Genomic DNA, 27,798 nt, shown 5'->3' with positions numbered 1-27,798 from the left:
TGCTGATATAAAATTTCTGGCTTTTTAGAGACTCTTTCAAACATGAAACAGCAAACACTTTGGTGTAATTCGATGGAGCGGCCAATCCTGGACAAACTGATAGTTCTTTACATGTATAATACTACTTATTGTGGGATTATTTATTTCAGATAATTTGGAGATCTTGTTTAAATCACCTACCAGACATAAAAGCATACATAATAATTTTTCTAAAGGCTACAGAAATCTCGTTAGGTCTATGTACGATGACCACACAAAATACATAAACACCTCACCTTGTCACAGGTCATAGTCTGTAGGGATGCGTTTAATTTTCATACCGTTTTTCAAGATTTAAACAATGTCCTTTTTATATGTGAGCTTATAAAATTTATTCACAGGGACTGTATCAAAGAGGATGAAGTGTTTGCTTTTTCAAATAATGAAATGAAAAATGTTGAAAAAAATCAGACATAGATTTTTGTTTTTCTTGTGTCTGTAGCACTCTGTGAATCAAGTGCAGCAATCTTTAGCTCAGGAGCTCTCTGAGACATTCTTAAATTTGTTTACAACTTTACAAAACATGTTTCTTGAAACATTTGTCTATAAAAGTCCTGATAATTGTGCATTAGCGTTTTTGTTGTGTCAGTCTACCGTCATATTCTTCACATGGGCTATGAAGCGCACAAAAAACAAGATCCTGTGAAATTCATGGCTGACAAAACTGACATTTTGCTCAGGCCTGTTATTGGGCTTATGCCATTTGAAGAGATTAAAAAAAAAGTCAGTGAAGGTCTCCAACTTGGTGTGGAAGGGTAGTAGTTACTGCACCATCTTTGGTATTGGGTTTGTCTTTGCCTTTCATGAAAAAGGTCAGCAGCTCGCCTTTCCCTTTGACATATATGGGCCCTCTTCGGATAAAACGAAAGCCGTACTCCTTCAGGATGTCATAGCAGTCCTCTACAACCTGAGGTCCAAGTAGAACATAGCATTTAGAAGAGATGGACACAATAAAAAGGATGCTTAAATTTGCTGCATCTTTGGTTTTGGGAACGTTTGGTTGTGCTACCTGAATGTTTCCCATCACTCCAGTTGACTCCATTCTGCTCGCCACGTTGACCGTGTTGCCCCAGATGTCATAGTGAGGTTTACGAGCTCCGATCACTCCGGCCAGAACTGCTCCTTTATTTAGACCTTAAGGGATCAAAAAGGAGACATGAACACATGTGCACATTTGCAGTTGGACACTCAGACTCACTCTCAGGTGCAAACACTGACCGATTCGTAGCATAAAGTTGTTGAAGGACTGCTTGTTGAGGTTGTTGAGGGTGACTTTCATGGCCAAGGCAAAGTCTGCCAGGTCAGCGAGGTGCTGCCAGCGCTCAATCAGCAACTGGTCCTCTGGCTGTAGACAACCAGTAAATAGCTCTTATAATTATTAGAATAATCACTTTAGATAAAAGGCTTCAACAGATTGGTATAGACATATAATGCTGATAGATTATCACACCTTGCGGTTGCCATATCCATTTGTGTTGCTTTCCGGTGTGAGGCCTGATGCGGCCATGTAGGTGCTTCCAATCGTCTTGATCTTAGTAATGCACCTGAACTCGTCCCTGTCTAATAACTGGTGGGGAAAGTGGACACTGATTAGTTTTACTTCCTGGTGTTAAGTTCATGCTTTGAGGTCACGTTTAGTTTAGTGTACGTTTAGTGTGCAACATTGCCAGAACTCACGCTGTCAAAGTCGGAGATTATCTCATTGAGAATCCTCAGACACTCAATGCCCCCGTTATTGATGCTCTCCTCAGTGTAGAAATCAGAAAAATTGGGGATGGATGCAAACATTACCCCTATTTCATCATACCCCTGGCTGTACAGCTCCTATACAAAACAAATGACTTGTTGGGTCATAAAAAACAGTTTTTAAGCTTATTGCTACTAATATGTAATTATAAGATAGGCCACAAGATGGCACAGTACAGCATCACCTGCGGTACCTTCATTACTTTAAGCTGCTTTTGAACAACTGTTTCTGCTGCTCACACAGAAGGTGTAAGCTCAAATGGTTTTAAATCGCAAAATGCTGTTTAATATGGCTTCTCCTCCATTCTCACTCATGTTGTTTTCTCTCCCTGACTCCTATGGTAACAAACTCAACATATATACCTCGTCTCTTTTTTTAGTGCCCAGAAAGTGTTTTGCCACATGCTCTGGCAGCATGTTGGTGACCAACGCTTCATTCCAGCGTCTCATTTCAAAGACTCTCTCTTTCTGATCGCGCACGCCAATCTTCCACAGAAATAGTTTCCTTGACTGTTGCTCCAGCTGCACACAGACACGCAACACAGACAGAATTAATGACATATTTTGAGAGAAACCTATTATGGAAAAATTAGAATTTTGTTGAATAACATTTTCTTGTTCTAACCCTCCGGGTGTTACATAGATGTGACACTCACGTGGCGTGCAAAGAAGTAAAAGCCAATCATCATAACAATAATCATCACTGTCATGAGGTACTTGGATGGCACTATCAATGTTCTGAAAATACAAAAGTGGGATACCATTAGAGACAATACTGTCATTAACAGTGCTGAAAAAAAGTAATTGGCCCCTTAACCCTTAACTGGTTGTGCCACCCTTGGCAACAAGACCTGCAATCAAGCATTTGCAATAACTGGCAAAGAATCTTTCACATCACTGTAGTGAAATTTTGGTCCAGTCTTCTTTGCACACTTGTTTTAATTCAGCTACACTGGAGGGTTTTCAAGCATGAACGGCCTGTGTAAGGTCACGCCAAAGCATCTTAAGACGATTTATGTCTGGACTTTGTCTAGGCCACTCCAAAACCTTCATCTTGCTTTCTTTGAGCCATTCAAAGGTGGATCTGCTGGTGTTTCAGATCATTGTTCTGCTGCATAACCCAAGTGTGCTTGAGCTTCATGGCAGGAATTCATGGTCAGACTTCAGGATTTTCTGGTAAAGAGCAGAATTCATGGTTCCATCAGTTACAGCAAGTTGTCCAGGTCCTGAAGCAGCAAAGCATCCCTGGACCATCATGCTACCACCACCATGTTTGGTGGTATGATGTTCTTTTTACGAAAAGTGTTAGTTTATACCAGATGGAACAGGACTCAAACGTTCCAAAAAATGTAACTTTTGTCTCGTCAGTCCACAGAATATTTTCCCAAACTTCTTGGGGATCATCAAGATGTTTTTTGTAAACTATGAGATGTTCTTTATCTTCTTTTTGGGTTATTATTACTCAAGTTAGCATTGTCTAATAACTATTAAAATTTGTTTGATCATATGAACTATGTAAGTATGACAAATCTGGAACAACCTAAAAAAAACAATAAGGAGTCAACTACTTTTTCACAGCACTGTAAACACAGCAGCAAATCCAACCTAAAGCAAAACACCCAGAATAACCTAAAAGAGACATCTATCGATGATTAGTCATTTCTCACCTGTAGGAGGAAAACTGCATGTAATCATACAGATCATATAGGTCCCGCCAGCTGTAGATATTAACGGCTCCAGTTGCTGTGACAACCAGCACCATGAGGCCTAGTTTAATCAGGTGGCTCACTTGCACCAACATGGTTGTTGCAATGAGTGACATCACAGCCATGAAGCTGTAGTGCTTCGGATTATCTGCACAGCCTCCATCACCGAGCGACTCCAACATCGGACCAGACGTGCTGTTGAAGATCCGAAGGGATGGAGGTGCACAACTTAACTGCAACACAACGAAAAGAAAAAAATCCACTCACTCCAACTGGCAGAAAAATTGACAACTTCACGTTTTGAGCTAAAACTTGTGCCTATGTCGAGAATAACCCGAATACGACAACAGTAGTAGTAGTACTTCATTTTCTTCAAAGGGCGACTGTCACTTCTACATGACAGCCTAGCAGAGAAATGAACGCTCTCTTTAGCATCCGCTATTCTCTTCAGCTCACAAAGGCAGCAGCGTGTGTAGCAAGTTGCTCCTATGGGGCTGTGACAAATGAGCCAGCAGGCAGCAAGACGGACAACTAATAGACCCCACTGGGATCATACTGTCAGACGCATAAAAGGCAGCGATAGTCTGATGAGGACAAAGTAGGAACACACTTATGGAAAGTCGAATGCACACACACTCAGATTGGGAGCTATGATGTTGTACATTAATCCCAACTGGAATTTCCTGGAAACTGATTGTATGTGTTTTCCCGTTATGACATTAAGTTATATAACGAAATGACAAAAAAGTTCATCCATATTGCCACGATTACGGACATGCACACATGCAGTTTTACCAAGTTTCTTGAAGTCGTACCATGTCAGCGATCACAGCCATGGTTAGAACAAATATGCTTGCCATGGCCCACGTGTTTCTCGCCCATCGTGTGCGATCAATCCACATTGAGAAAGACACCAACCTCTTGGAGAACATCTGTGATAAGAAAATGTTAAAAAGGTGGCCATCTTTTATATAGTGTAGTGTAAACTGTAGAACTTTCATTCTGTCCTGTGTGACAATAAAATCAGTACTGCTTTGAGAAAAATTCCTTATCAATTGTAAAAACCAATCAAAATGCTAAATATCACTTAGCTAAAGCCCTGCGAGAATAAATTTTTTACAGGACTGAATTCAGTGCTCTGAAAAGCTAAGTACACCCTTAATGCTTCCATAGGACTTAAGACCTTAAAAAGCAGCAAAGTGCTGCAAATCAAATGCACATGATTAGCAAGTGTGAGCACCTCTATAAAAGCAGAGGTTTCGTCAGCTTGCTGATTTGGAGCATTCAGGTGTGTGTTAACACAATGGCACAATCTTTCCAGTAGTGGACGTCCCAGCAAATTCACCCCAAGGTTAGACTCTGCAATTCTCAGAAAACTGCAAAAAACATCAACAAAAAACCAGGAGCTACAGTACATCTCAGACTCTACAGATCTCAGTTAGCATGTTAAAGTTCATGAGAGACCATTTAGAAATAGACTGAACAAGTAGATCTTATTTGGAAGGGTTGCCAGCAAAAAGCCTCTTCTCTAATTGCAACTTAAAAATAACACAAAACTTCTGGAACAACATCCTTTGGACTTTTGGACATCAATATGGAGATGTACAGCTGTATTGCACAAGACTATATTTGGCAAAAACCAAGCACAATATATCAGCATAAACACCCCAACTGTCAACCACAGTGGTGGAGGAGTGATGGGCTTGTTTTGCAACCACGGGACCTGAACACCTTGCAGTCACTGAGTTGACCACAAACTCCACTGTATAGCAAAGTTTCTAGAGTCCAACTGGGTTGTTCAACAGGATGATCCAGGCACAGCAGCAACAGAAAAGCTGAAAAAGAAAAGAATCAAGGTGCTGCAATGACCTTGTCAAAATCCAGACTTCAACCTGACTGAGCTGCTGTGGCGGGACTTTAAGAGAGCTGTGCATGAACAGTGCCCAAGAACCTCAATGAACTGAAGTAACATTGTATAGTAGAGTGGGCCAAAGTTCCCACCCAATGATGTGAGAGACTGATAACATCAGACTGTTACTTCAAGGTATTGTTGCTAAGGTTGCTCTAAAACCTATTGAATCATGGGGTGTACTTAGTTTTTCACATCACCATAGTTTTTAGGCTCTACATTATTGTTAGAGAGCTTTGAACATACTAATCAAAGGCATTTAGCAATTAATTGGTTACCATTGTCGACAATTTACAAAAAAATTACGTTTCCTTTTTAAAAAAAAAATTCTCACCCTGGGGAAGATGGCTGCCAGGGAGCATACTGTGAGTATTAGCAGCAATACCTGTCCTACTGCGAGAGTCACATAGTTCACAAACAACCTAGAAGGAGAACACACATCATCAGACAACGTCCTACAATTTCTAATAAATTATCATGTGCTATCACTACAACAATACATTGGCCAAGGAGTCAGTCCCAGCTGTTACAGGGTGAGAGTCGGGGTATACCCAGAACAAGTGTATAGCAGGGCTAACACAGGGAGACAGACAACCACACATGCTCATACTCATTTAGTATCACCAATTCACCTAACATGGAAGTGTTTGGACTGCTGGAGGAAACCGGCACAGTTACACGGAGAACATGCAAACTCCACATACAAAGGTCTGCTGGGAGGTGATGGTGCTGCACCGCTGTGCCACCCATGCTATAAAGTGACACATACATGATACATAAACTCACAGTGGGTCTATGAAGACCTCCATTGCTGTGATGAAAAGGAGTACGATCATGCAGCAGGAGAAAGCTGCTCCGCTCCTCCTCTCCTTCTCTGAGGAGTAGTGGTCCTCCAACTTTCCATCCACAAAACGGAGAGAAACGGGGTTGATCTCATGATCCTTCATTCTGTCAAAAATGCAGTGAGATTTAGCAGGTAGAAAAGAACATTTTGAAGGACATGGATACTAAAAAGGGGGGATGGGACACCGATTGAGGAGATGCATGTGGGTTACTTCACTGAGTTTGTTTCTTTTCAATTCCTGGAACACCGAATCCGATTTCTATGATTTAGTCTTTAAAATGAATCCTTTTATTGCACTTTTTCAAATTAAATTTATTTAAAGTTTCTTTTTTCTTACATTTTTTGAGTCTCTCTCTCCAGCAGCTCCTGCTGGAGTCGTCTGTTGATGGTTTGTTCCTCGGCTCTGTTAGTCATCTAAGGTTGCCAGTAATGCAAAGAGAAACGCATCAGATACAGACAACATTACCAAGTGAAGCTTTCTCTTTTATAATTGAAAGAAATAATTCACATAATTTATCTTTTTATAAACATATAGATAGGCCTTACTCATGTATACACAAGTAACAACACACTTTAATCTTTGGTTACTGAAATGATGACCGGCAGCTGTAATTCACCTCCTTTTTAGACTCAGTAGGTGTGGACTGTTGTGAGACTGCATTCCCATTGGATGCTGTGGTGTTGATCAACTGTTTGGAATTTCTATTGGTCAATGTACCAGGTGTCTGAGGAGGAGAAGCAGATACAACATCTGTTAATATTACATCAATAACAAAAACAAAAAATGTTCATTTAATTGATTTGATTTATTTTGTATGGGATAAAGGAACAAGACACTCACATTTCCATTGAGTCCATTGGCTTTCTGCTTAGGAACTAGAACTAAGTAAGTGTCAATGCCTTTCTCCAGCAGGTACTCACACCTCTCTCCACCATTCCCCGGCTCCAGGTCAAATTCCCCATGCAGACTGTCTTTTGTGGTCTGGGAAATATGCACTCTCCTAGATAGCATACAAAAGTGTGAATTTTAGAAAAAAAAAAAAGAACTGCTCTCAGACACACACTACGCAGACACCAAGGAAGCGCACAATTTTCCTACCCAGGAATCCCTCCAGATTCCATTTTATTGGCCACAGTGACATCTGTGGACCAAACATCAAACTGCCAGCGTTTCTGCCCGAGTACTCCTCCCAGCACGGTGCCGGTGTGGACGCCCACGCGCATGTCAACCTCTGTTTGTGTCTTTTCTCGAACGTACCTAGACCATGAGAGAAATCAGGGGGTCACTGGAAAATTAACTGTTGCTCATATTGTTAAGCAGCTTTAAAATTTTAATTGAGCCTTTCCTCTCTAGTTTTTTTCTCTCTATGTGGTGACTTCCTTTCTCCATTATTTTGTCTAAGCTTTTTTTTTTTTTTTTAAATTTACAGTTTTAATTCTAATGTTTTAATAATAATGTTTTCATTGTGTTTTCCTCCCCTATTCCTAATTAGTAAAGTCACTACTTACGAGATGGCTTTTACCATAGCCAGGCCCATCTTTATAGAACACACGGCATGGTCCTCCCTGAAGTCAGGAACACCACAGATGCAATAGTAACAGTCTCCAAGAATCTTAATCCTCAGCTGATGATGTTCCTGTAATGTGAGATCAGACACGGATGTTTACCTCAATAACAGAAAGGTACTGATACTATAACTCAGACAATCCAATAATGTCATTTTATAGTCTCATAAACACTTCTCAGAACATAATTCAGAAAAAAGATGTTTGTAGAAATCAAGAAATTGTGTCATCTCATCGCTTTGTCTGGCAGAGTGGCTTGAGTTCTAATTCACAATATGCAGTGGTCGGTTAGTTTATAACTTTGAGAACCGCTAAGACTTTAAGTAAGGGGTGAGTCTGCTTCAATTGACAGGTGTGCACACACAGAGCTGTAGCTGATGACTGTCTGCTATTAACTGGACCTCTACACACTGTGTATAGCATTTTCGAGGAATTATCTGACAAATAATATTACTTCTTGTGTTGTACAAATCACCCAAAAGGTTTGCGCTTCAGTTTTGGTGAGCATATTTTTCATATTTTATAAGCCTGTTACTTAGTTAGCAGTAATTAGCATATATCTGTATCTGCTGTATAGTTTATGGATGTAGCCTGCTAACCAAACTTGTTAGCCCTCGCTGATGACTCAGCGTATACCCATTTCCAAACCAACATGGTGGCAGTCAAAACATTAATGTTGAGGTTTTAAAATGTCTAAAACCAATGGGTGGTGTCATGGTGGCTACTAGCTTTACAGAGTCTGTCTGTGCACATGTAGCAGAGTAGCATTCCAGCCAAGCAGAAACTGGGTGCTAACTACAATGGAGGCTAGAGAATAAGTTATTAATGAGGTTGTTACACCAAGTCAAGCTAGCATAGAATTTTGTTACATTTCTACCAAAAATAATTCAGAAATATCCAGTAGTAATATTTCTTAACAATAGACTCACTGACAACTTTATTAGGCACAGCCGTTCAACTGCTTGTTAATACATAAGTTCAAATGGAGCATTAGCATGGAGAAAAAGTTTGATTTAAGTGACTCTGAAGGTGGCATGGTTGTTGGTGTCAGACAGGCTGGTCTGAGTATTTCAGAAACCGCTTATCTACTGGGATTTTCCCACCATCTTTAGAGTTTACAGAGGAAAAAAAGAAAAATATCCACTGAGCAGCAGTCCTCTGGACAAAAATGCCTTGTTAGTTTTAGATGTCAGATGACAAACAACACATCTCTGGAGGCACAACAGATCTAACCTCGAAGAAAACTGGACAGCAGCAGAACACCACACCGGGTGCCACTGCTGTCAGCTAAGCAGAGGAAGCTGAGGGTACAATTAGGCTCAACAAAAAGACTGAGAAGTTGTTGCCTAATGTGATGAGTCTTGATTTCTGCTGTAACATAGGGCTGGTAGGGTCAGGATTTGGTTTAAATAACATGAACGTATGCATCCAACGTATGCATCCTTGTATTGTTAGTGTAATGGTATGGAGGACATTTTCTTGCCAATCTTTGTGCCCTCACTACTAATTTAGCATTCTTTAAACTCCACAGCCCACTAGAGTATTGTTACTGACCATGTCCATCCCTCTATAACCACAGTGCACCCATCTTCTAATGGTTGCTTCTAAGAATGTCACAAAGCTCAAACAATCTCAAACTGGCTTTTTGAACATGCCAATGAGTTCACTGTACTCAACTGGTCTCCACAGTCACGAGCACCTTTTGGATGAGGCAGAACTGAAGATTTGCAGCTGACAAATGTGGATCAAATGTGTGATGTTATCATGTCAGTATGACAAAAAGTCTCTGAGGAATGTTCCAGCACCGTGTTGAAACCACTCTGATACTCACTGCTGCCAGTTTATCAAAGCGAGCAAACAGTTCATTGAGCAGCTTTACAAGCTCCTGGGCGCTGCAGGCTGAGGACAACTGGGTGAAGCCCACAATGTCTGCAAACAGGATGCTGCAATAAAAGTGGATGATTAAAAATAATGTAACACTTTCTTGTTGCAAAAAATATTGTGAAACAGATGTTTGATCAAATTAAAAAGTCATTTTTTTTAGTGATCCAGACCTAACGTTTTCATGGCGGTACATGTACATGGTGTTGAACTGCTGCTGCTGCCGGACTTCGTTCTGATTTGCCTGGTTCTTCATGCCCTGCAGCATCTCATCAGCAATGTGTTTGGGCAGGATGGACAGTAATAGTTCCTCCTACATAGAGCAAGATTTGAAAGAAGGTGCGAGATGTGAGAAATAGGAAAAGAAAAGTCATCCCTATTTCTGTACGCGTAAAGAAAGTGTACAAATTTACATTTTATTTTCCTCTTAGCTCTCAAGAATCCCGTCAAGTGGTCAGATATGTCCTAACTGGCTGGTTGTTTTCCATCTTTGACCCAGTCTCCCACTGAAAAGGCACGGTGGGAATACTATCTCTCCTCTGTCTCTTCCTTTTGTCTTTTTGCCTCCCCATCCGTATCCACACGTCCCTCGCTTTTCACCATCTTTTCCGCCCCTTTTTCAAAGAACTCTCAAGAGTCTGCTGTCTTTGTTTTGCAAATAGTCACAGGCAGGCGTGACAGTGTCTTAAAGGGAAGAATTAAATGCTTGGTGACAATAACTGCACATTTGTATCATCTTTCAATCTGTGATGATGGTGAGCAATTGCCAGTTTTTTCGCAATTTGCGATTGCTGTTAGATACATTACCGCCGTTTCTTTAATTTAACACCTCTTCTAGCTGAGATAAGCCTTCATAACAGATTAATATTGATGCCACAGAAGGTAAAGCATGGCATAGTGGCTGTAAGGAACACAAAAGAGCAAGCTTAAAGGATTTACAGCAAAATGGTGACCTGAATGCAGCTTGAGGTTTGATTAAAATGAAGAAGTAATAAATAGGCTAACATATAATAAAAAGTGTAAAAACATAATTCCTTTTTAAAATGCTTCATTGGGAAACATGTCCTCATGTCTGTTGGCTGGCAAAGTGCTAAAGGGACCTTATTGTGTCAGGTCCCTGACGGTGGCTGCGCTGGTGAAAACAACCGCCTCTCTAACAACCTATTAGTCCTGAGCTGAGCAAAACATCCTGTAATTAATCAGTGTGTTGCATCTCACCCTTCTATTTGTGTACTTGTGGATTTGTGGATTTGTTTGGCCAAAAATAAGAAAATGTGTTCACTCACCAAAGAAAATGTGCACGTGGGTATGGGTAATATATACCTGCTGAGTGCTCTGCTCCTCCAGTGTTAGTTTCACCTCCAGTGACTGACGAGCTTCCAAAAATGCTGTCCTGTACTTCCTGTCTGCCATGTAGTACGACATCACACCCACTATGATGGCACACAGGTACAGCACCACGTTGGCTAGCAACTGAAAAAGAGGAGAAAAGTGCCACAAAAGTGTTTGTGTGGACAATAATAATATGCATTATAATAAAGAGTATATTTATAAATATTATTATAATTTCATCATCATCTCAACTGCTGAAATGAATTTACCAAATATGGGTAAACAAAGCATTTATCTTAGCTTATATATAAGAGAAACCTAACGTGTGAATATGATGTGTGTATATATTGTATTTATATATGTTTATATTATTTCTACATTGAAGTGGATGCCAAATTTCATTTTTATTTGAGTAATGTACTTTTCAGTGACAATAAATTGAATCTAATCTAAAGATCAGTTTGTGGAAACTGACTTTTAACTTTTAGATGCAATTTTGTTTCCAAATTGCTCAAAACAACATTATTTGGGATGTAGTGCAATCACACATGGTGTATTCATATGCACTCTCATTATAAATTGAGACTGCGTTTAAAATAATATTATATCTGACTTGTATATATTTACCTTTGGGGCCCTAAAACCAAGTGTGGCAAAAAGACAATAAATGTGAATGGAAGGAAATTAGTTTGCATTAACAAAACACTGCACAAAATCGAAAAAACAAAGGGGTTTTATTTAACGCAGTGAATTATGAATTTATTTACTATGCATAATCCAAACCCACTTTACCTGTCACACCTCTCCACTTGGGTATTAGGCCCTGAAACAGTGTGAGGCCCCTTAAATTTTGCACTGTTTGCATAATGGTCTTACTGTGGTGCCAGTGCTCTAGCCTGGTGAAGGGCTGGTGCAGCCTAGTAAAAAGAAAAACTTACAACATGCATAAATTTGGGTCCTGGATGGGAACCACTGCCCTAGAATCAAATGTACACACATCTAATATCGCACTTTCTGCTTTTCTTTTTTGTTGTTGTTTGTTTTGCATTCACAAACGTTTTAAAGTCCTAGCTGCTTTATTCCTTGTGAGTTTACCAGACATTTACCTGTCTGACCAGCATCGCCCCCTGCGCGCCATCCTTAAACTTCTGAGCCACCGTGATCCCCAAAACCAGAGTGTGAATCCCGCACGAGAGGACAGCGAGGAGAAGCAGGGCCACCAGGTTCAGTGGCAAAGTTAGAAAGCAGGAGAAAATGAAGAAAGTCTGCCAGCCCACCGAGTCACTAGCATGTGGGAAGCGCTCGTAGTTTAGTCCCATGTAACACAAAACATGCACGGTGACCATCAGCCACAGTATGTAGGCCACTGCTCCGCGCCACACAGGTGATGCGGGGAGTTTCTGCAACCAGCACAACACGTAGAGCGCAACGTCCGCAGTCAGCCCCACAGCTGCCACCACCACCATCGCCAGTTTGTCCTCAGTGTACACAACCGCACACATGATGATGACGAAGCTGTTGAAGAGAGCGGCGAACATCACCAGCACTAGCAGGTTCTCCTGTCTCTGCCGACGGAAGTAGTTCTGATAGAGCCTTTCCAGCGACTCGGGGGTAAAGGTGAGGCACACTGCGCGGGGCAGGCAGCGGCAGCAGCTGGACTGCACTACGGTCACTTCACGCCTCCGACCCACGTCACGGCCCGGATCACTGGAAACCTGGGCCGAGTACTCCACCGAGTACTCTGCAGACTGCTCCGTGTCCATTGTGCGGACCCGGTTCAGAGACATGCTTCTTTGTTAAAGGTTAATCCTCTTGGTTAGTGGAATACTGTTACAACACTAATGTGAAAATCCACGGAAAAGTTGTGACGTGCCCCATTACTTTTTGATTTTTTTTGCAGCTGACCGCATGATCAAAGTTTTCATGATTTTTAAAGGCTCTTCCAAACGAGACAAAAACATTTAAATCAGAAAATAACTCCATTCCATTCTTCAGTTCAGTCCCACCATGAAAAGTGGCTTACCTTTTAATTTAGAGTTAGTGCCTTCAAATACAAAAACACATTTAAGATAGAGGAGATTCTCAGAGCCTCTAGTTCCCAAGCAGGTGAAGTCTCGTTTGTCATTGTTGTAGATCTACTAAATCAATATCAATGCAAAATATAATATTTTCAGAGAGACTTCTGTAAGCTTTACTCTGGTTACTTTTATCTGCCTAAACACATCAGTTCTAAGATGCTCTTCCGTCTTCTGATCATTTTCTGTCTCTCTCCTGCCTCCCCCCTTCTCTGAGTGCTTCTGTTACTGTTGCTAAGACGAAACCAAAGAAACTGCCAGCGTGCAGTCATGTCTTGGGAAATGTGGCAGCGATGCTGTGAAGAGCTTAGAAAAAAAGAAGAAGAAAGAGGACGATTAAGGTCACTGAAATAAAAAAAAAGGAAAGCTTTCTAATGTTTTTATTTAACACTGGTATCCACAACAGATACCATGCCTTATGACACTGGATTTAATGTTTTTGCCTCAAGTTTTTTACTTGCAAAAATGCAACACAAGAACATTTACAGACAGATGTAAACTTAGGCGTCAATCAGTCTCTGTGAGCATTTGTGGTTGGTGGTGATTTTCCTATCATGCCGCTTAGAGCGCTCCCCAAAGCCAACACTATGGCCGTTAGGACTCCCACAGTCCCCAGTTTCCCCAGAGCTGCAGTGCCCAGCGCTGCAGCCCCAAGTGCCCCGGCTCCAATAGGTGCTGCTGCTGCGGTGACCGTTTCCATGCCGATTTCTTTTATTAGCACAGGCCCCGTGAGGAGGCCCCTTTGCAGATTCACCTCAGTGTGGAACGGGCTCTTTGGTGCACCCAGAACAAATGCCCCTACCGCAACAAGGGTGATTGTTACAAGTTCTGATGCGGTGAACGGACTTGCTTTAAGTAACTGGCATTCTGCTGCCACAACTGCACCGATGATGACAGAACCTAAAACTGCTAAAGTTGAATTCCTTGACTGAAATGCCCATCTTGCTGCAACACTTGCGGCTCCAAGTGAGACCCCTGCAGCTGTGGCCGCCCCTAGCGTCCCTGCTGTGCTGCCTCTGGCCCCTAGAGAGGAGCTCCACTGCAGAATGGCTCTCAAAGCCACTGATGTCATTATAGCAACTCCCAAAGCGACCTTTCCAGCCACCTCTGGACCCAGTCCGACCATGGCCACAGTTCCCAGGCCAGCTCCAAGCAGCGCCGCAGACAGATAGGCCACCCAGAGGACTGACTGCAGCATCACAACAACCTCTTCTTTTGACCCGTCTACTGCTTCACCTGCCCCTAAACCCACAAAAAATCCCAGAATCCCCACAAAAACAGAGTAGAAGAATATTCTCTCCAGCAGTTTGCACCCAGTTTTAGATTTGGGTCTTTGAGGGACTGTTAGTAGCCTTCGAAGGACAAAGAGGACAACGATAGTCAGAATCATGCTAATGAGTCCAAAAAAGGCTCCCAACTGTCCATACACTACACTGAGGTATAGAGTGGTGAAGATGATCAACAGAGCTGTGGTCATGTCGTTAATGTTGGAATACGAGTAGACGAAAAGGACCAGAGCACCTTGCACCACAATGTAGATCCACGGTGGAAGGACGCCCGCTAACAATCCAGTAGTGACAGCACCTACCACAACAGAGGCTCCTGTTGTGGCCTCTGCTAACCAGGGCAGTCTCACTCCAACTTTACTCAACAGTGTCATCACCATGGCAGCGAGGAGGAAACCACTTCCAAGACATAAGAGTACCGAGGTGAACACGAGGCATGCCATCACTACTGCAACACCAGTGGAACCGGCCCGTCCAGCAGCCAGAGTTGCAACGTTAAGCAGGAGGCCATCTTCAGTCAGAGTGGGTTCAACTGCAAATAATGCAGCTTCTCCGAACACAAAACCTGCTGCTCCACTTCCAACGAGGGCTGACACCACACCAAAAACACCTGAAATAAAAAAGGAGTTAAGTCAAGTACTGTCTACTGTTTTACACTTGAAAGCAAATGTAAGCACTTCTAAGTATATGCATTCAGTTTGTATTACTCTAGTAGTCATCTGGAATAAGGTTTCCTTTCTAGAAAAGTGTTTTCATCCCACAAAATTTTACCTGACTTCATAAAACATAAACAACCACTAGAAACTAAAAAGGGATTTGTTCCTCATTACATTGCTTCTCTGTTATATTTAAGAGGGGAAAATAGAGTTGTAGTCAGAAGTTGAGATCCACTTATCATGGGCAAGCATGTCATAATCATTTTGGGTTTGTAATGATTTCTTAGACTTTCTTTTTCCAGGGTGTAATTATTGAGCAGCATACATTATTAATGACTGCAAATACAAGAATTGGGTGCACAAGTTTGAATTGAAGTTTGAATCTCGAGTCCACACAAGGCAAATATATACATACACAATCATCTTTTAATAAGTGGTGCTCAACGTCTTTACTTGAGAAGGTAAAGGCTTATCAACTTCTCGTTGGTGATCATGATTGACTATAACAAGCAATTTCTGTTTTCTAGCTTAAAAAGGATTTCAGAATTCACTGGATTGACAAGTTGAGGTCTGTTAAAGCATTTCTAAACAACCTCAGATTTCAAGTTCATCAGCTCAAACAATGCTATTTAAGTATAGAGTAAAAAGTGTCACCACTTTGCCAAGGTGTGAAAGAAGACCCAAACTGTCACCCTCAGATGAGAGGAAATAGGTTAGGATGTTCAGAAATAACCCAGGAACCACAAAGGCTCAAGCCTGCCATGAACAGGAAACTGCATCACCAGTGTCACTATCCACAGTGAAGCCAGTTTTCCATCACCATGGGTGAGAAAACCCTGCTTCAAAAACTAAAATTGGCATCTGCCAACATGGACAAGCCAAATGCCCTCTGGAGGCAGGTTTTATGGCAAAACGAGATAAAGACTGAGATATCTGGCCATAGGGCTGTTCGATATAACGATATATATCGGTGATGATATAAAAACATCTATCGTTTGATTTTACGCTATCGTTTGTTTCGTGGTGTTGCAAAATAAACTGTTTACGACAATATTTTTTCATCGTTCTGATGGTCACTGTAGTGGCTATATTAATTTCTTAAAGTTCTCTCTTTCTCTTATATTTAATATAACCACACTACTGACGGATAAGCGCCTGTTTTTATGCGCGACGGTAACACCTTCGCCTGTCCGCTTGTATATGTTCCACATAAGCCTTTCACAATAAAGCTCAAGATCCTGTTGAGACTTTTCAAAATAAACTGAATCACGTGAAAGAGCAGATTATTTACGGATGAGAAGTAAAAAAGAGCCGCCAGGTGCTAAAAAAAATAAACCAAACGTTAGAACAGGCAACCCGCAGCACGCCGTGCAATAAATACAAAGAAAACGGCGGCCGTTACAACTTATGTCTAAAAATGTATAGTTTCATGCATCTGTTAAAACACTCGACTCCGGGTAAAGGACACGCAGCTGGAAACACTTCACGCAAGTCGAGCTGCCCGAGATTCACAGAATTTACAGAAAATGTTAAATTTTTGTGATTTATATCGTTATCAGGACGATAGAATTCTTATATCGGGATATGAGATTTTGGTCATATCGCACAGCCCTATCTGGCCACAGTTACAAGACACATAATTGGAGGAGTAAAGGTGAGGCTTTCAAGAATGCTGTACCAACTGTCAAGCATGGTGGTGGTAGCATCATGATCTACTGCCAGTGGTACTGCCACGTTGCACAAATCGGGTGTTCCAGCTGGACAACAATCCGCAAAACACACCAAAACTGGTTTCGGAATGGATAAAGCAGGCTAACATTAATAATCTGGAATGGTCTTCTAAAAGTGCCGACCTCAACCATGTCAAAAATGTGTGGACTATGCTTGAATTCCAGTTCTGTGTCAGTAAACCAACCACCTGAAATGAACTCTAATTTCTTCATAAAGATTCAAATATCCAGCCAGAATTGTGTCAGAAGCTTGCTACCAAAAGCATGTGGTGGAAGTGTAATATTAGTCGAGATGTATGTATATATATTTGAGTTTGTATGTACTTTTGACTGTGTGTGGATCTGAGAAAATTCAAAAGAAATGTAAACATTTTGTACTCAATTCTTGTTTTTAAAAGTTGTTAAAGATGTATGCTGTACAATCATTCCACAGTAGAAAAAAATAGTTCAAATGGAATCTTCATAAGCCCCAAATTACCATGTAACTCATACCCATGATGACAGTGATCACAAATGCAGGTTTGACTTCACTTGTTTATCTGACAGCTACAATTTCAGGAAGTTGAAACTAGGAAGTCTGTTTATTTCAGTTGGCCCATTATTTGCAAGAGGTCACCACGGGTGGATTAAATGCTATTATTTATGTGTAATGTTCCACATTTACACTGCGATACTGCAAGTTTGCTAACTTGTATGCGGAGATTGTTCTGCACATGCGCAAACCAGCTCCTGTCACTTTAAAGGGAAAATGAAAACGAGTGGACGACAGCAAGTTGAAACCAGGAAGTCTGTTTAAACGCAAAAAAGGACAAAAAAAGTTTCAACAGACCAGCTACCCACCCTGAAGTCTATATCAATAGAGACCGTTTTTTTACCAAATGAGAGATATTAAACCCTCGTCTGCAATTGTTTTCATTTAGTTAGCTCTGGAGCATGCCTGCAGTTTTTACATCCGTGTGATATAACCATTGGGTCCAGTACATAAAGGTAGCTGCTGTATAGATTTTTAATATACTGTTTAAACCCCTGGTTTATTTAATTTTAAGTAGTTTTTGCAGCTTAGTATCTTACCCAGGCTTGCGTCTGCCATGTTTCCCTGTGTAGCAGCTCACAGGTTTCACCGTTTCCTGTTCGATGTCACGTTTGACACACCGTGGTCTGAGCCAATCAGAAAAACACAAAAGCTGCGCGTGTCAGTGCGTCACCCTAATAGTCCAGTGTAAAAAAACAAACAGTAAACAACTGTAACATATACAGTAATATACAAATCTTTTGGGCCATCTTTTATATTTTGCTTCAAAGCAGCCTGAATTTCGTCCTTTTTTAAAGCTTTCTAAACGTTTTTCAGAATTTTTCTTTGTACATGAGCTACAGCAGAACGCTGCTGCAGGATTTATCATCTATGAATTTTTAGCAACTTTCGAAGCAACTAAATCCAGGTTTTGTGGTTCCAAATTTTGTATTCCAAGTGCTCTTCCTGCCGGATGTGGATATGTTTACATATTTGCTGTAATAATTCTAATAATAGAACTTCCTCTCTGAGGAAGAAGCAGTAGTTATTTTGTTCATCACATATGGACATCACCAGGATTGTAACTCCAAATGAGAGGTGAAGGCTACTACAATCTATGGCTTTTATGAAACAACATTGTAAGAATGATTTGATAATATTTAACATCACCTCATTAAACATAAACAGTTCGAAACTGGAATAGGTGGGGTTTTTTTTGTTAGATCAAATTAGCTACAAAACTGAGGTAAATAAACCGCAATTACAGGTCTCCCCGGCGGTTTTTCTCTCTATTGCTTCCTGGTTTGTGGTCAGCTGATAGGGTTCCTTTGTCACGTGGCCCCCACTTCCTTGTCATGTGTACTTTTTTGTATATTCCCCCACAGTAGGACCGAGCAGGTTTTCTTTTATCACAGTATTTATTTAAAGAAGTGAGGGAGAGACCAGAGACAAGAGCACAGAATCGGACTGCAGGAGGCTGAGCTCTTGGTCTTATTTGCTCTTTCTAGCTTTCAGTTTCCAAGAGCCGTGATCGGACTTCAGTGAGTTCAGCTTTTCATTTCATACATTTATTCAGCAAATCCCTTCGTTTAAATCATTTAAACGTGTATTAGATTCCCTGCGTTTTAAATTGCTAGAATAATTGTTGTCTATGCCAGATTAGTTATACGTAATAAGCTACCGTCAAGTTAGTGTTTATAATACAAAAAACTCGCTTGAGATCGAGTGTTGCGTATTTACAAGAACCAAATGACGATCATGTTGCGAACAGCTTTTATATTCTAACTTTTATTTAGCAGAACATCGTTTATATAAGCATGTGATTTTTATTTGGTCATCTGACACAATCAGTTTATTTCACTGGTAAGTCATCGAGCAGGTTGTTTTGCGTTCACACCCATGTCAGGTGATTTCTCGTCAGGTGCTGCAATCATTAACCTGTATTTGCCCTTTAGTCTTCTGGACGTACTCTTCTGGCTCATCTTTGACACACTGCACTAACATCTGATTCAGCTTGTAATTTTGTATTTGCAGAAATGCATGTTGCAGTGCTCTTGTTTGCCTTTGCGCTCACTGGGACCACTTTGGCCCTTGACAATGGACTGATGAGGACCCCTCCCATGGGGTGGTTGGCATGGGAACGATACCGATGTGATATTGACTGTGAAAACGACCCAAAGAACTGCATCAGGTAAGCCAAAATTTTGAATGTGTACCACCAGGCTTGATTGTATTGAAAAGTTAAAAGGTATTTAGGTATTATAACTATAATGGTTTAGTCTCAGTTTTATAGCGATATAATAACAGGATATAACAAAAGCCAGTAGAAGCAGTCGGTTTGAACAGAATATCTAATAGATATGGTAGTGCTCTTTACACTCTTTACACTCTTATCTTCAAATAGTCAGATGTCTATTCTTATTAATGTACAGAATTCACCTGCTTGCTGCCACTACTGCACATTCACCAAATGTATATACTATATATGTATATATAATGTTCTTCCCCCCCACCCAACCCAACCCAACCCACCACCATTCTTGCACATGTCGAGGAGGATGTCAGGTTACATTCCATTAATAATAATAATGGATACTTTATTGATCCCCATGGGGAAATTACTTGTTTTTCTCTGCATTTGACCCATTCACTCAGTGAAGCAGTGGGCAGCCCACTAAGCAGGCGCCCGGGGGAGCAGTGTGTAGGGACGGTACCTTGCTCAGGGGTACCTCAGGGTAGCCGTTAAGTGGATTCGAACTGCCGACCTTCCGATCATGGGGCGACCACTTTACCTACTGAGCTATCCCTGCCCCAGCCCCATTGTGTGTTATACAAGTATAACTATGCATGTGACAAATAAAGAACCTTGAACCAGTATCAGTGTAAATAGGAATGCGATTGAGACAATTATGAAACATCTTTGTCTTTCTTCCAGTGAAAATCTGTTCATGGACATGGCAGACAGACTTGCAGAGGATGGCTGGAAGGAACTCGGCTATGTCTACGTGAACATAGATGACTGCTGGTCTTCCAAACAAAGAGACGATCAGGGACGGCTGCAGCCTGATCCTAAGAGGTGCAGTATTTGCTGCGTGAGCACAAAGACCATTGTAAACATATATCTGTTATTGGCCAACAGTCAGTGAAGTAGTGTGACAGTCATACAATCATGTGAAAAGCAAAACACAGTACTCAGGAGATTGATAGCAGGTATGTTTTAGTGTCAGCACAAATATGAATTTTCACTTCCCTGGAAAGTGCAAAAGGAAATTGGGTTACAGGATTAAAAAAAAATCATGCTGTGGTTACAAAATGAAAGCTGAAGGCTTTTTTAAAATGTGTGTGTTTGATATTACTCTTTCAGGTTTCCAGGAGGAATCAAAAAGCTGGCACACTACTTGCATAACAGAGGCCTAAAGCTGGGCATCTATGGGGACATGGGCAAACTCACATGTATGGCCTACCCTGGCACACCGCTGGATAAGATCGAATTAGATGCTCAAACATTTGCAGACTGGGAGGTGGATATGTTAAAATATGACGGCTGTTACTCTAATGCCATGGAGCAAGAGCTGGGTAAAAACACAAGACTGAACCTTTTCTGTGTGGATAATAAGATATTGCTGATTGGACCTCATTTGAGATCTCCTGTTCACTGTTTTGAACAGGTTACCCTCTCATGTCAAAGGCTTTAAATGCTACAGGGCGTCCCATTGGCTATTCCTGCAGCTGGCCTGCCTACCAGGGTGGGCTGCCACCTAAGGTACGATTAAAATCCAAAATACTTTTTGATGTTTTGTTCGAATCCTGTTCTAATACTTAGTATTTGCTTCTTCACTATATGAAACTGATGCGTGTTTTTAGGTAAATTACACTCAGCTGGGTGAGATCTGCAACCTGTGGCGTAACTATGGTGACATCCAGGACTCTTGGGACAGTGTACTGAACATTGTTGACTGGTTCTTTGAAAATCAGGACGCCCTGACACCTGCAGCAGGTCCTGGAAGGTGGAACGACCCTGATATGGTTTGTTCAATTGAAATTTCTTACTGTCTCCCCAAATATAAACATATTTATAATAATAATAACAATAATAACAATAATAACAATAATAATGGGGATTTTAACCACGCGGACCTGAAATCTGTACTTCACAATTTCCACCGTAATGTGAAGTGTGCTACCAGAGGAGATAGAACGTTGGACCAGGTGTACACCAACATGGCGAATGCGTACAGAGCCCAGGCTTATCCCCACCTGGGTCTGTCAGACCATCTCTCCCTTCTGCTACACCCAATATACACACAAAAGATCAAGAGCACTGGGATTACAACCAAAACCGTGAGAACATGGCCGCAGGATGCTATTCCGATGCTTCAGGACTGTTTCCACTGCACAGACTGGGATGTATTCAAGGTGCAGGACACTGACAATCGTGTCGCATTGGACAGTTACACCTCCACTGTCTTGGACTACATCTGTTTCTGTGTGGACAATGTAACAACTTGGAAACGATTCCGTGTGTTCCCTAATAATCCACCCTGGATGACACACGGAGTTCAACAACTTATTCGAACGAGGAACAACGCTTTCAAATCCGGGGACCAGGAGGCATACAGTGCTGCCAGGGCCAACCTGAGAAGAGGCATCAAGACTGCCAAGCAGCAGCACAGGAGGCGTATCGAGGCCAGGTTTGAGAACAACACAAACCCAAGGCAGGTCTGGGAGGGCATCAGGGCTATCACGGACTACAAAAGAAGAACACCATCACCCTCAGCCGACAGTTCTACTCTGGCTGAGGATCTAAATCTCTTTTATGCCCGTTTTGACAGGGAGAACACCGACCCTGTCCTGTCCCCTCTCCCCTCAACCGACCCTGCTCCGGTCCTGAGCACTCATGAGCTGAGGCGTGTGTTCCGGAGCATTAACACCAGGAAGGCGGCCGGGCCGGATGGAGTGCTGGGCCGGGTGCTAAAAGACTGTGCTGCGGACCTGGCGGACGTCTTCACCTCTATATATAACACCTCGTTGTCCTGTTCACTGGTACCATCCTGTTTCAAAGCAGCAACCATCGTTCCCATCCCAAAACAGTCAAATGTCACATGTCTGAACGATTTCAGACCTGTGGCACTCACCCCCATTCCCGCCAAATGCCTGGAGAGACTGGTCATTAAACACATCAGAGCTGCTTTTCCACCATCCCTGGACTCGCACCAGTTTGCATACAGGGAGAACCGGTCAACCGAGGATGCGATCGCCACAGTGCTGCACACATTACTGAAGCACTTGGAACACAGGAACACCTATGCACGGCTCCTCTTTGTAGACTACAGCTCGGCTTTTAATACCATCCGGCCATACAAACTCCGTCCCAAACTCCACCAACTGGGACTTAACTCCTCTCTGTGCAACTGGATTGTGGACTTCCTCACTAACCGTAGACAGAGTGTCAGAGTGGGTAAGAACACCTCTTCCACCCTTGTGGTCAACACCGGTGCCCCTCAGGGGTGTGTTCTGAGCCCTCTGCTATACACTCTCTTCACCCATGACTGTATTTCCTCCTGCGCGTCCAATCTCATTGTTAAGTTTGCAGATGACACTACAGTGCTCGGACTTATATCCAACAATGATGAGACAAACTATAGGACAGAGGTGCAACAACTAGAGTCATGGTGCCACGACAATAACTTGGTCTTAAACACCAAAAAGACCAAGGAGATCATTGTAGATTTCCGGAAGAGGGGCCATAACAACCATCTGCCTCTCTTCATTGGCAGTGAGGCGGTGGAGAGGGTGAGCAGTTTTAAATTCTTGGGGGTAACTGTGACCGAGGACCTGTCCTGGGGCAACCATATCACCTCAGTTGTACGGAAGGCCCAACAGCGCCTCTACTACCTGAGGAGACTGCGGAGCGCACACATTCCCAGATCTCTGATGTTGAACTTCTACAACTGTGCCATCAGCAGCGTTCTGACGTATGGATTTCTAGTGTTGTTCCCCAGCTGCACCAAGGCCGATCAGCAAGCACTCCAGCGGGTGGTGAAAGAAGCTGGCAGAATTATTGGAACAAGTCTGCCAGAGATCAGTAATATCTTCCCCACTCGCTGTCTGAGGAGGGTGCACAGTATCCTGCGGGACCAACATCACCCTGCGCGCCACCTTTTCCATCTGCTGCCCTCAGGGAGAAGGTACAGGTCTATACAGGCCAGAACATCCAGACTGGCCAACAGCCTGTATCCACAGGCTGTGAGGCTCCTGAACTCTCTGCCCCCCTCTCACGGACAATAACCATATCCAACTTCTTAATAGCGATGAACTGGTCTGCATTGGTGCATCATATCTTTATTCTCTTCCCCCTCCTGCACCCCCCCTCTTTCTTAAATAGATAACTATCATATCTGATATCATATCTCACAGTACAATAATATTGAATGGGTTGCATTGTTGTATTTTGTCATGTTTCTCAGGTCTTTGTCTGAATTTCTACGAACATTATTGCTAAGGATTGTCTTATTGCATTGGAGTCACACTGGGTTAAATATGTACACTTGGGTTTTAAGGGGTATTTATTATTTTCTTCTTTTTTTGGGGTTGTATGGAAGCCCCAAACGCAATTTCATTGTTCTTGACAATGACAATAAATAAATACTAAATACTAAATACTAAATACTAATAATAATAATAGTTACAAAGTGCTTTATAGAATAGCATAAACAATAGAAAAGCCACATATACATGTTTCACTTACAGATACATGAACAAATACAAAATCTACCATATGATCAGAGATTCATTCCAAACCAAAAGCTCAACTACAAAAACGGATTTTAAGAAGTTGTTTAAAACAAACCACAGAATCAGCTGGCCTGTTAGGCTGAGGAAGGCCATTTCACAGTTTGGACACAATTACCTCACAAGCACGATCACCTCTGGTTTAAAAATCAGAGCGAGGGGCAGGTGGAGATGGTGTTTAGAAGACCAGAGAGGCTGGCTACAGTGAATCATTCACAGAAACTCTGCTATATAAGCAGGAGCCTGTCTATGTAGAGCTTTATATAAATAATAAAATGATTTTATATATGTCTATATTTACTGTCTCTGCTTACTCTACGATTTGTTTAAGCCTCTTCAGTGCTCTACATATACATTTGTTGTGCACAAATCATTGGCTACACCTCCATACTGAAAGAGATATTACATGTACTACAGACTACAGCCTCCAATTTAATTCTTTGGTGTGAAAATTTTTAATCTTCACAGCTGATTATTGGCGACTTTGGCCTCAGCATGGAACAGTCTCGTTCTCAGATGGCTCTCTGGGCGATCATGGCGGCTCCTCTTTTCATATCTAATGACCTCCGTACCATCTCCAGCGGTGCCCAGAGCATCCTGCGGAACGAAATGGCCATCAGCATCAACCAGGATGCCCTGGGTATCCAGGGAAGACGCATTGTGAAGGTGAAGCACAATTTAGTAGATACATTTCTTTTTTAAATGACTCTTTTTGTGGACTTTTGTGCAATGTTTTTTGTTTCATTGTTCACATTTTTTCTTTCTCTCAGGAGAAAAGTGGCATTGAAGTGTTCTGGCGCCCCCTGTCAAAAAATGCCAGCGCTTTATTGTTCTTCAGCCGTCGTACAGACATGCCCTATCGCTACACAACTTCCCTCAGCAAACTCAGCTACACTGCAGGCAGCTACAAGGTATGTGTTTATAGACTTAGGAGGGATGTGTATCGTGTTTCGACCTGGTTCACTCGGGGTGAGAGGGGTAATTTTGGCAAGCAAGGTTGACTCAGACTTCCCTGTTTTTGAAGTTTCAAAGTTAACAACGTAAAACAGCACTACAGAAAACAAACAAAAAAATCCAAGAAACAAACAAACAAAAGATTGAAATCTTTTCAAATATTATAGCATTATAGCACGGTACATGACTCAGTCTTTTATTAAATGGTAAATGGCCTGTATTTGTACAAGAATTAGCGTGAAGTAGCTTGACAATATAAGTGGGGGCCTCTCCTCGTAAGGCCATGACAGTACGAGTCAAGATTTTAAACTGATATCTGAAACTAACTGGAAGTCAGTGCAGACTCTTTAGCAATGGGGTTATATGAGAAAATTTGCGAGTTAAAGATAAGATAAGATAAGATAACCTTTATTAGTCCCACACGTGGGAAATTTGTTTTGTCACAGCAGGAAGTGGACAATGCAAAAGTTATGAGGCAAAAATTAGAATACAATAAGAATAAATACAGTACACAACTGTACAGAATAGAATAAAATAAAATACTATATACAGTAGAATAAAATAAAATAAATATACAATAAGATAAAAATAGAATACAAATACAAATACTATATACAACTGAGTAAAAATACAACGATGACAGAAAGGATTATTGCACTTAGTATTATTGCATATGTATGGATGTGTGTGCTTGATCAGTTAAAGTCTTTATTATGGAGTCTGACAGCAGTGGGGAGGAAAGACCTGCGAAATCTCTCCGTCCCACACCGTGGGTGCCGCAGTCTCCCACTGAAGGAGCTGCTCAGTGCTGTCACAGTCTGCTGCATGGGGTGGGAGATGTTGTCCATCAGGGATGACAGCTTAGCCGCCGTTCTCCTGTCACTCACCACCTCCACTGGGTCCAGAGGGCATCCTAGAACAGAGCTGGCCCTTCGGATAAAAGCTTTGCCGCAGCTTTTTGGACAGCTTGACGGCGATTTATATATATATATATATATATATATGTATGTGTATATATATACACACACACATATATATATATATATGTATGTGTGTATATATATATATATATATATATATATATACACACATACATATATATATATATATATATATATATATATATATGTATGTGTGTATATATATATATATATATATATATATATATATATATATATATATATATATATATATATGTGTGTGTATATATATATATATATATATATATATATATATATATATATATATATATATATATATATATATATATATATACAGACACATGAAAAATTAGAGGGAACATTGCTTAAGACAGTCCATTAGAATGGATAGTTTATTCAATTCATAAGGTTTAAAAGAAAGGTACAGCTGAATATCATCTGCATACAGATGATAGGATATGGATTTAAAATGACTACTAATATGGCCTAGTGGTAGGATATACAATGAGAACAACAATGGACTTAGAACAGATCTTTAAGTAACACATGATGAGAATCTAGCTACATCTGACCAAAGGTTTCCCACTGAGACCAAAAGTGTTCTATCAGCAAGATGTCTGTCTTTATACTTGCTAGAGAAATTCACTTCTGTTTCCCGTCTTCTTTGTAGGTTTTCAACGTCTTCACAGATGAGACCGCATCGCTCAAAGACTCCACTGAATTTGTAGTGTCAGTGAACCCCACAGGGGTGGTGATGTGGTACGTCTCTGCACCTGCCAAATTCAACCTCCGCCAGTTCTATCAAGGGGGCACGCTCCATGGTCGTGTCTATGATGATCGTGAGGAAAATGCCATTCCACGGGTTTTCCTCTGACCACTCACAGACCCCACTTTCTAATCCTTAAGTTTTTGTCTTTTACCTCAGTAGTAATGTCTTGATGATCGAATGATTTGTTTCTATCTAAGCACAGGTGCAGGCGCATAGCTCTGAACTGTGTTTTACAATTGCCTCTTCCAAGTAAGAACATGCTTGAAACTCAGGGTCATCCACTTTACATCTGTATATGGCACAAATGTGCTCTTGTTGATGCGATCTCCAGCTGGATCTTCACTTGAAAGTAACTGGGCCACAAGAGTTTCTGTGCTCAACAGTAAAGAGAGATGATGATTTTAAAATTTTATCTGAGATGTGCCAAAGCAAAGTCACTGATCCCAGATCGGGAGGTCTTCACTTGTCTTAGGCTACGTCCACACGTACACGGGTATTTTTGAAAACAGAGATTTTCCGTTTTCCTTTTAAAAAAATAATCCCGTCCACACGTAAACACAGAAATGAAGGAAAACGCTGCTAGGAACATGCCAAAGCAACAGTTGGCGATATATTCTTAACCGTGTAGAAATGTTGGCCAATCAGAAGTCTAGAAGCCTGGGTGGGAAATAGTAAACAAAGCTGGGGCATAGAAGCAGAACCAAGTTGTATGTGTGGAGGGACAGTAACTGTGTGTGTGTATATGTAAGCATTTAAACACTGCACCCGTGTACGTGTGGACGTAGCCTTAAGATTTTTTTTTTTTAAATAGAGATCAGTCTTTGTCAGCTCAGAAAGACAAATGTGGAAAAAAAGTTTTAGAAAAAACTCATTAATGATTTATATGTTTTTATGTGACCTAAGTAAACAATTTATCATCAAATTCTCTAAATAAATGAAAACGCTGTATTTCAGTTCTTCAGGTTTCCTTTCAGTGATTAAGATGTTTTTCACTTTTAGCTTTCACTTGCCAGTTCTTTGTCCCAGAGTGACTTATCTTAAGGTCAGTTTAGTTCCAGTTC

General features: G+C 41.3%; 2 protein-coding genes across 3 annotated transcripts; one reads left to right on the top strand and one right to left on the bottom strand.

Moving 5' to 3' along the window:
- Positions 1-292: 292 nt before the first annotated feature.
- adcy3b (adenylate cyclase 3b) lies at positions 293-18,516 on the bottom strand. The gene is made up of 22 exons (XM_026194438.1): positions 18,452-18,516; positions 17,842-17,928; positions 12,130-14,994; positions 11,015-11,164; positions 9,865-10,004; positions 9,642-9,753; positions 7,754-7,881; positions 7,344-7,502; positions 7,086-7,245; positions 6,862-6,969; positions 6,582-6,658; positions 6,187-6,348; positions 5,735-5,822; positions 4,307-4,423; positions 3,453-3,724; positions 2,442-2,523; positions 2,149-2,307; positions 1,717-1,863; positions 1,490-1,606; positions 1,258-1,384; positions 1,049-1,173; positions 293-946 (listed from the first exon to the last, which is right to left on the bottom strand). The coding sequence occupies exons 3-22, from the start codon at positions 12,808-12,810 to the stop codon at positions 764-766; spliced, it is 3,294 nt and encodes a 1,097-aa protein (XP_026050223.1). The 5' UTR covers positions 12,811-14,994; positions 17,842-17,928; positions 18,452-18,516; the 3' UTR covers positions 293-763.
- Positions 18,358-27,256, top strand: LOC113037410 (alpha-N-acetylgalactosaminidase-like). 2 transcript variants are annotated; one of them, XM_026194439.1, is made up of 9 exons: positions 18,358-18,379; positions 19,316-19,472; positions 20,217-20,357; positions 20,646-20,857; positions 20,950-21,044; positions 21,146-21,307; positions 24,542-24,739; positions 24,844-24,984; positions 26,639-27,256. In XM_026194439.1, exons 1-9 carry the CDS (start codon positions 18,373-18,375, stop codon positions 26,840-26,842), a joined length of 1,317 nt encoding a protein of 438 aa, XP_026050224.1. In that variant the 5' UTR covers positions 18,358-18,372; the 3' UTR covers positions 26,843-27,256. The 2 variants fall into 2 exon arrangements, with proteins under 2 accessions (XP_026050224.1, XP_026050226.1); XM_026194441.1 differs by lacking the exon at positions 18,358-18,379 and adding an exon at positions 18,690-18,822.
- Positions 27,257-27,798: the final 542 nt, after the last annotated feature.

Source organism: Astatotilapia calliptera, chromosome 15 (assembly GCF_900246225.1).
Source record: "Astatotilapia calliptera chromosome 15, fAstCal1.2, whole genome shotgun sequence".
In the NCBI taxonomy this organism is placed as follows: Eukaryota; Metazoa; Chordata; class Actinopteri; order Cichliformes; family Cichlidae; genus Astatotilapia; species Astatotilapia calliptera.
The sequence above is the reverse complement of the archived record's forward strand: the minus strand, read 5'-3'. Positions and strand labels throughout refer to the sequence as shown.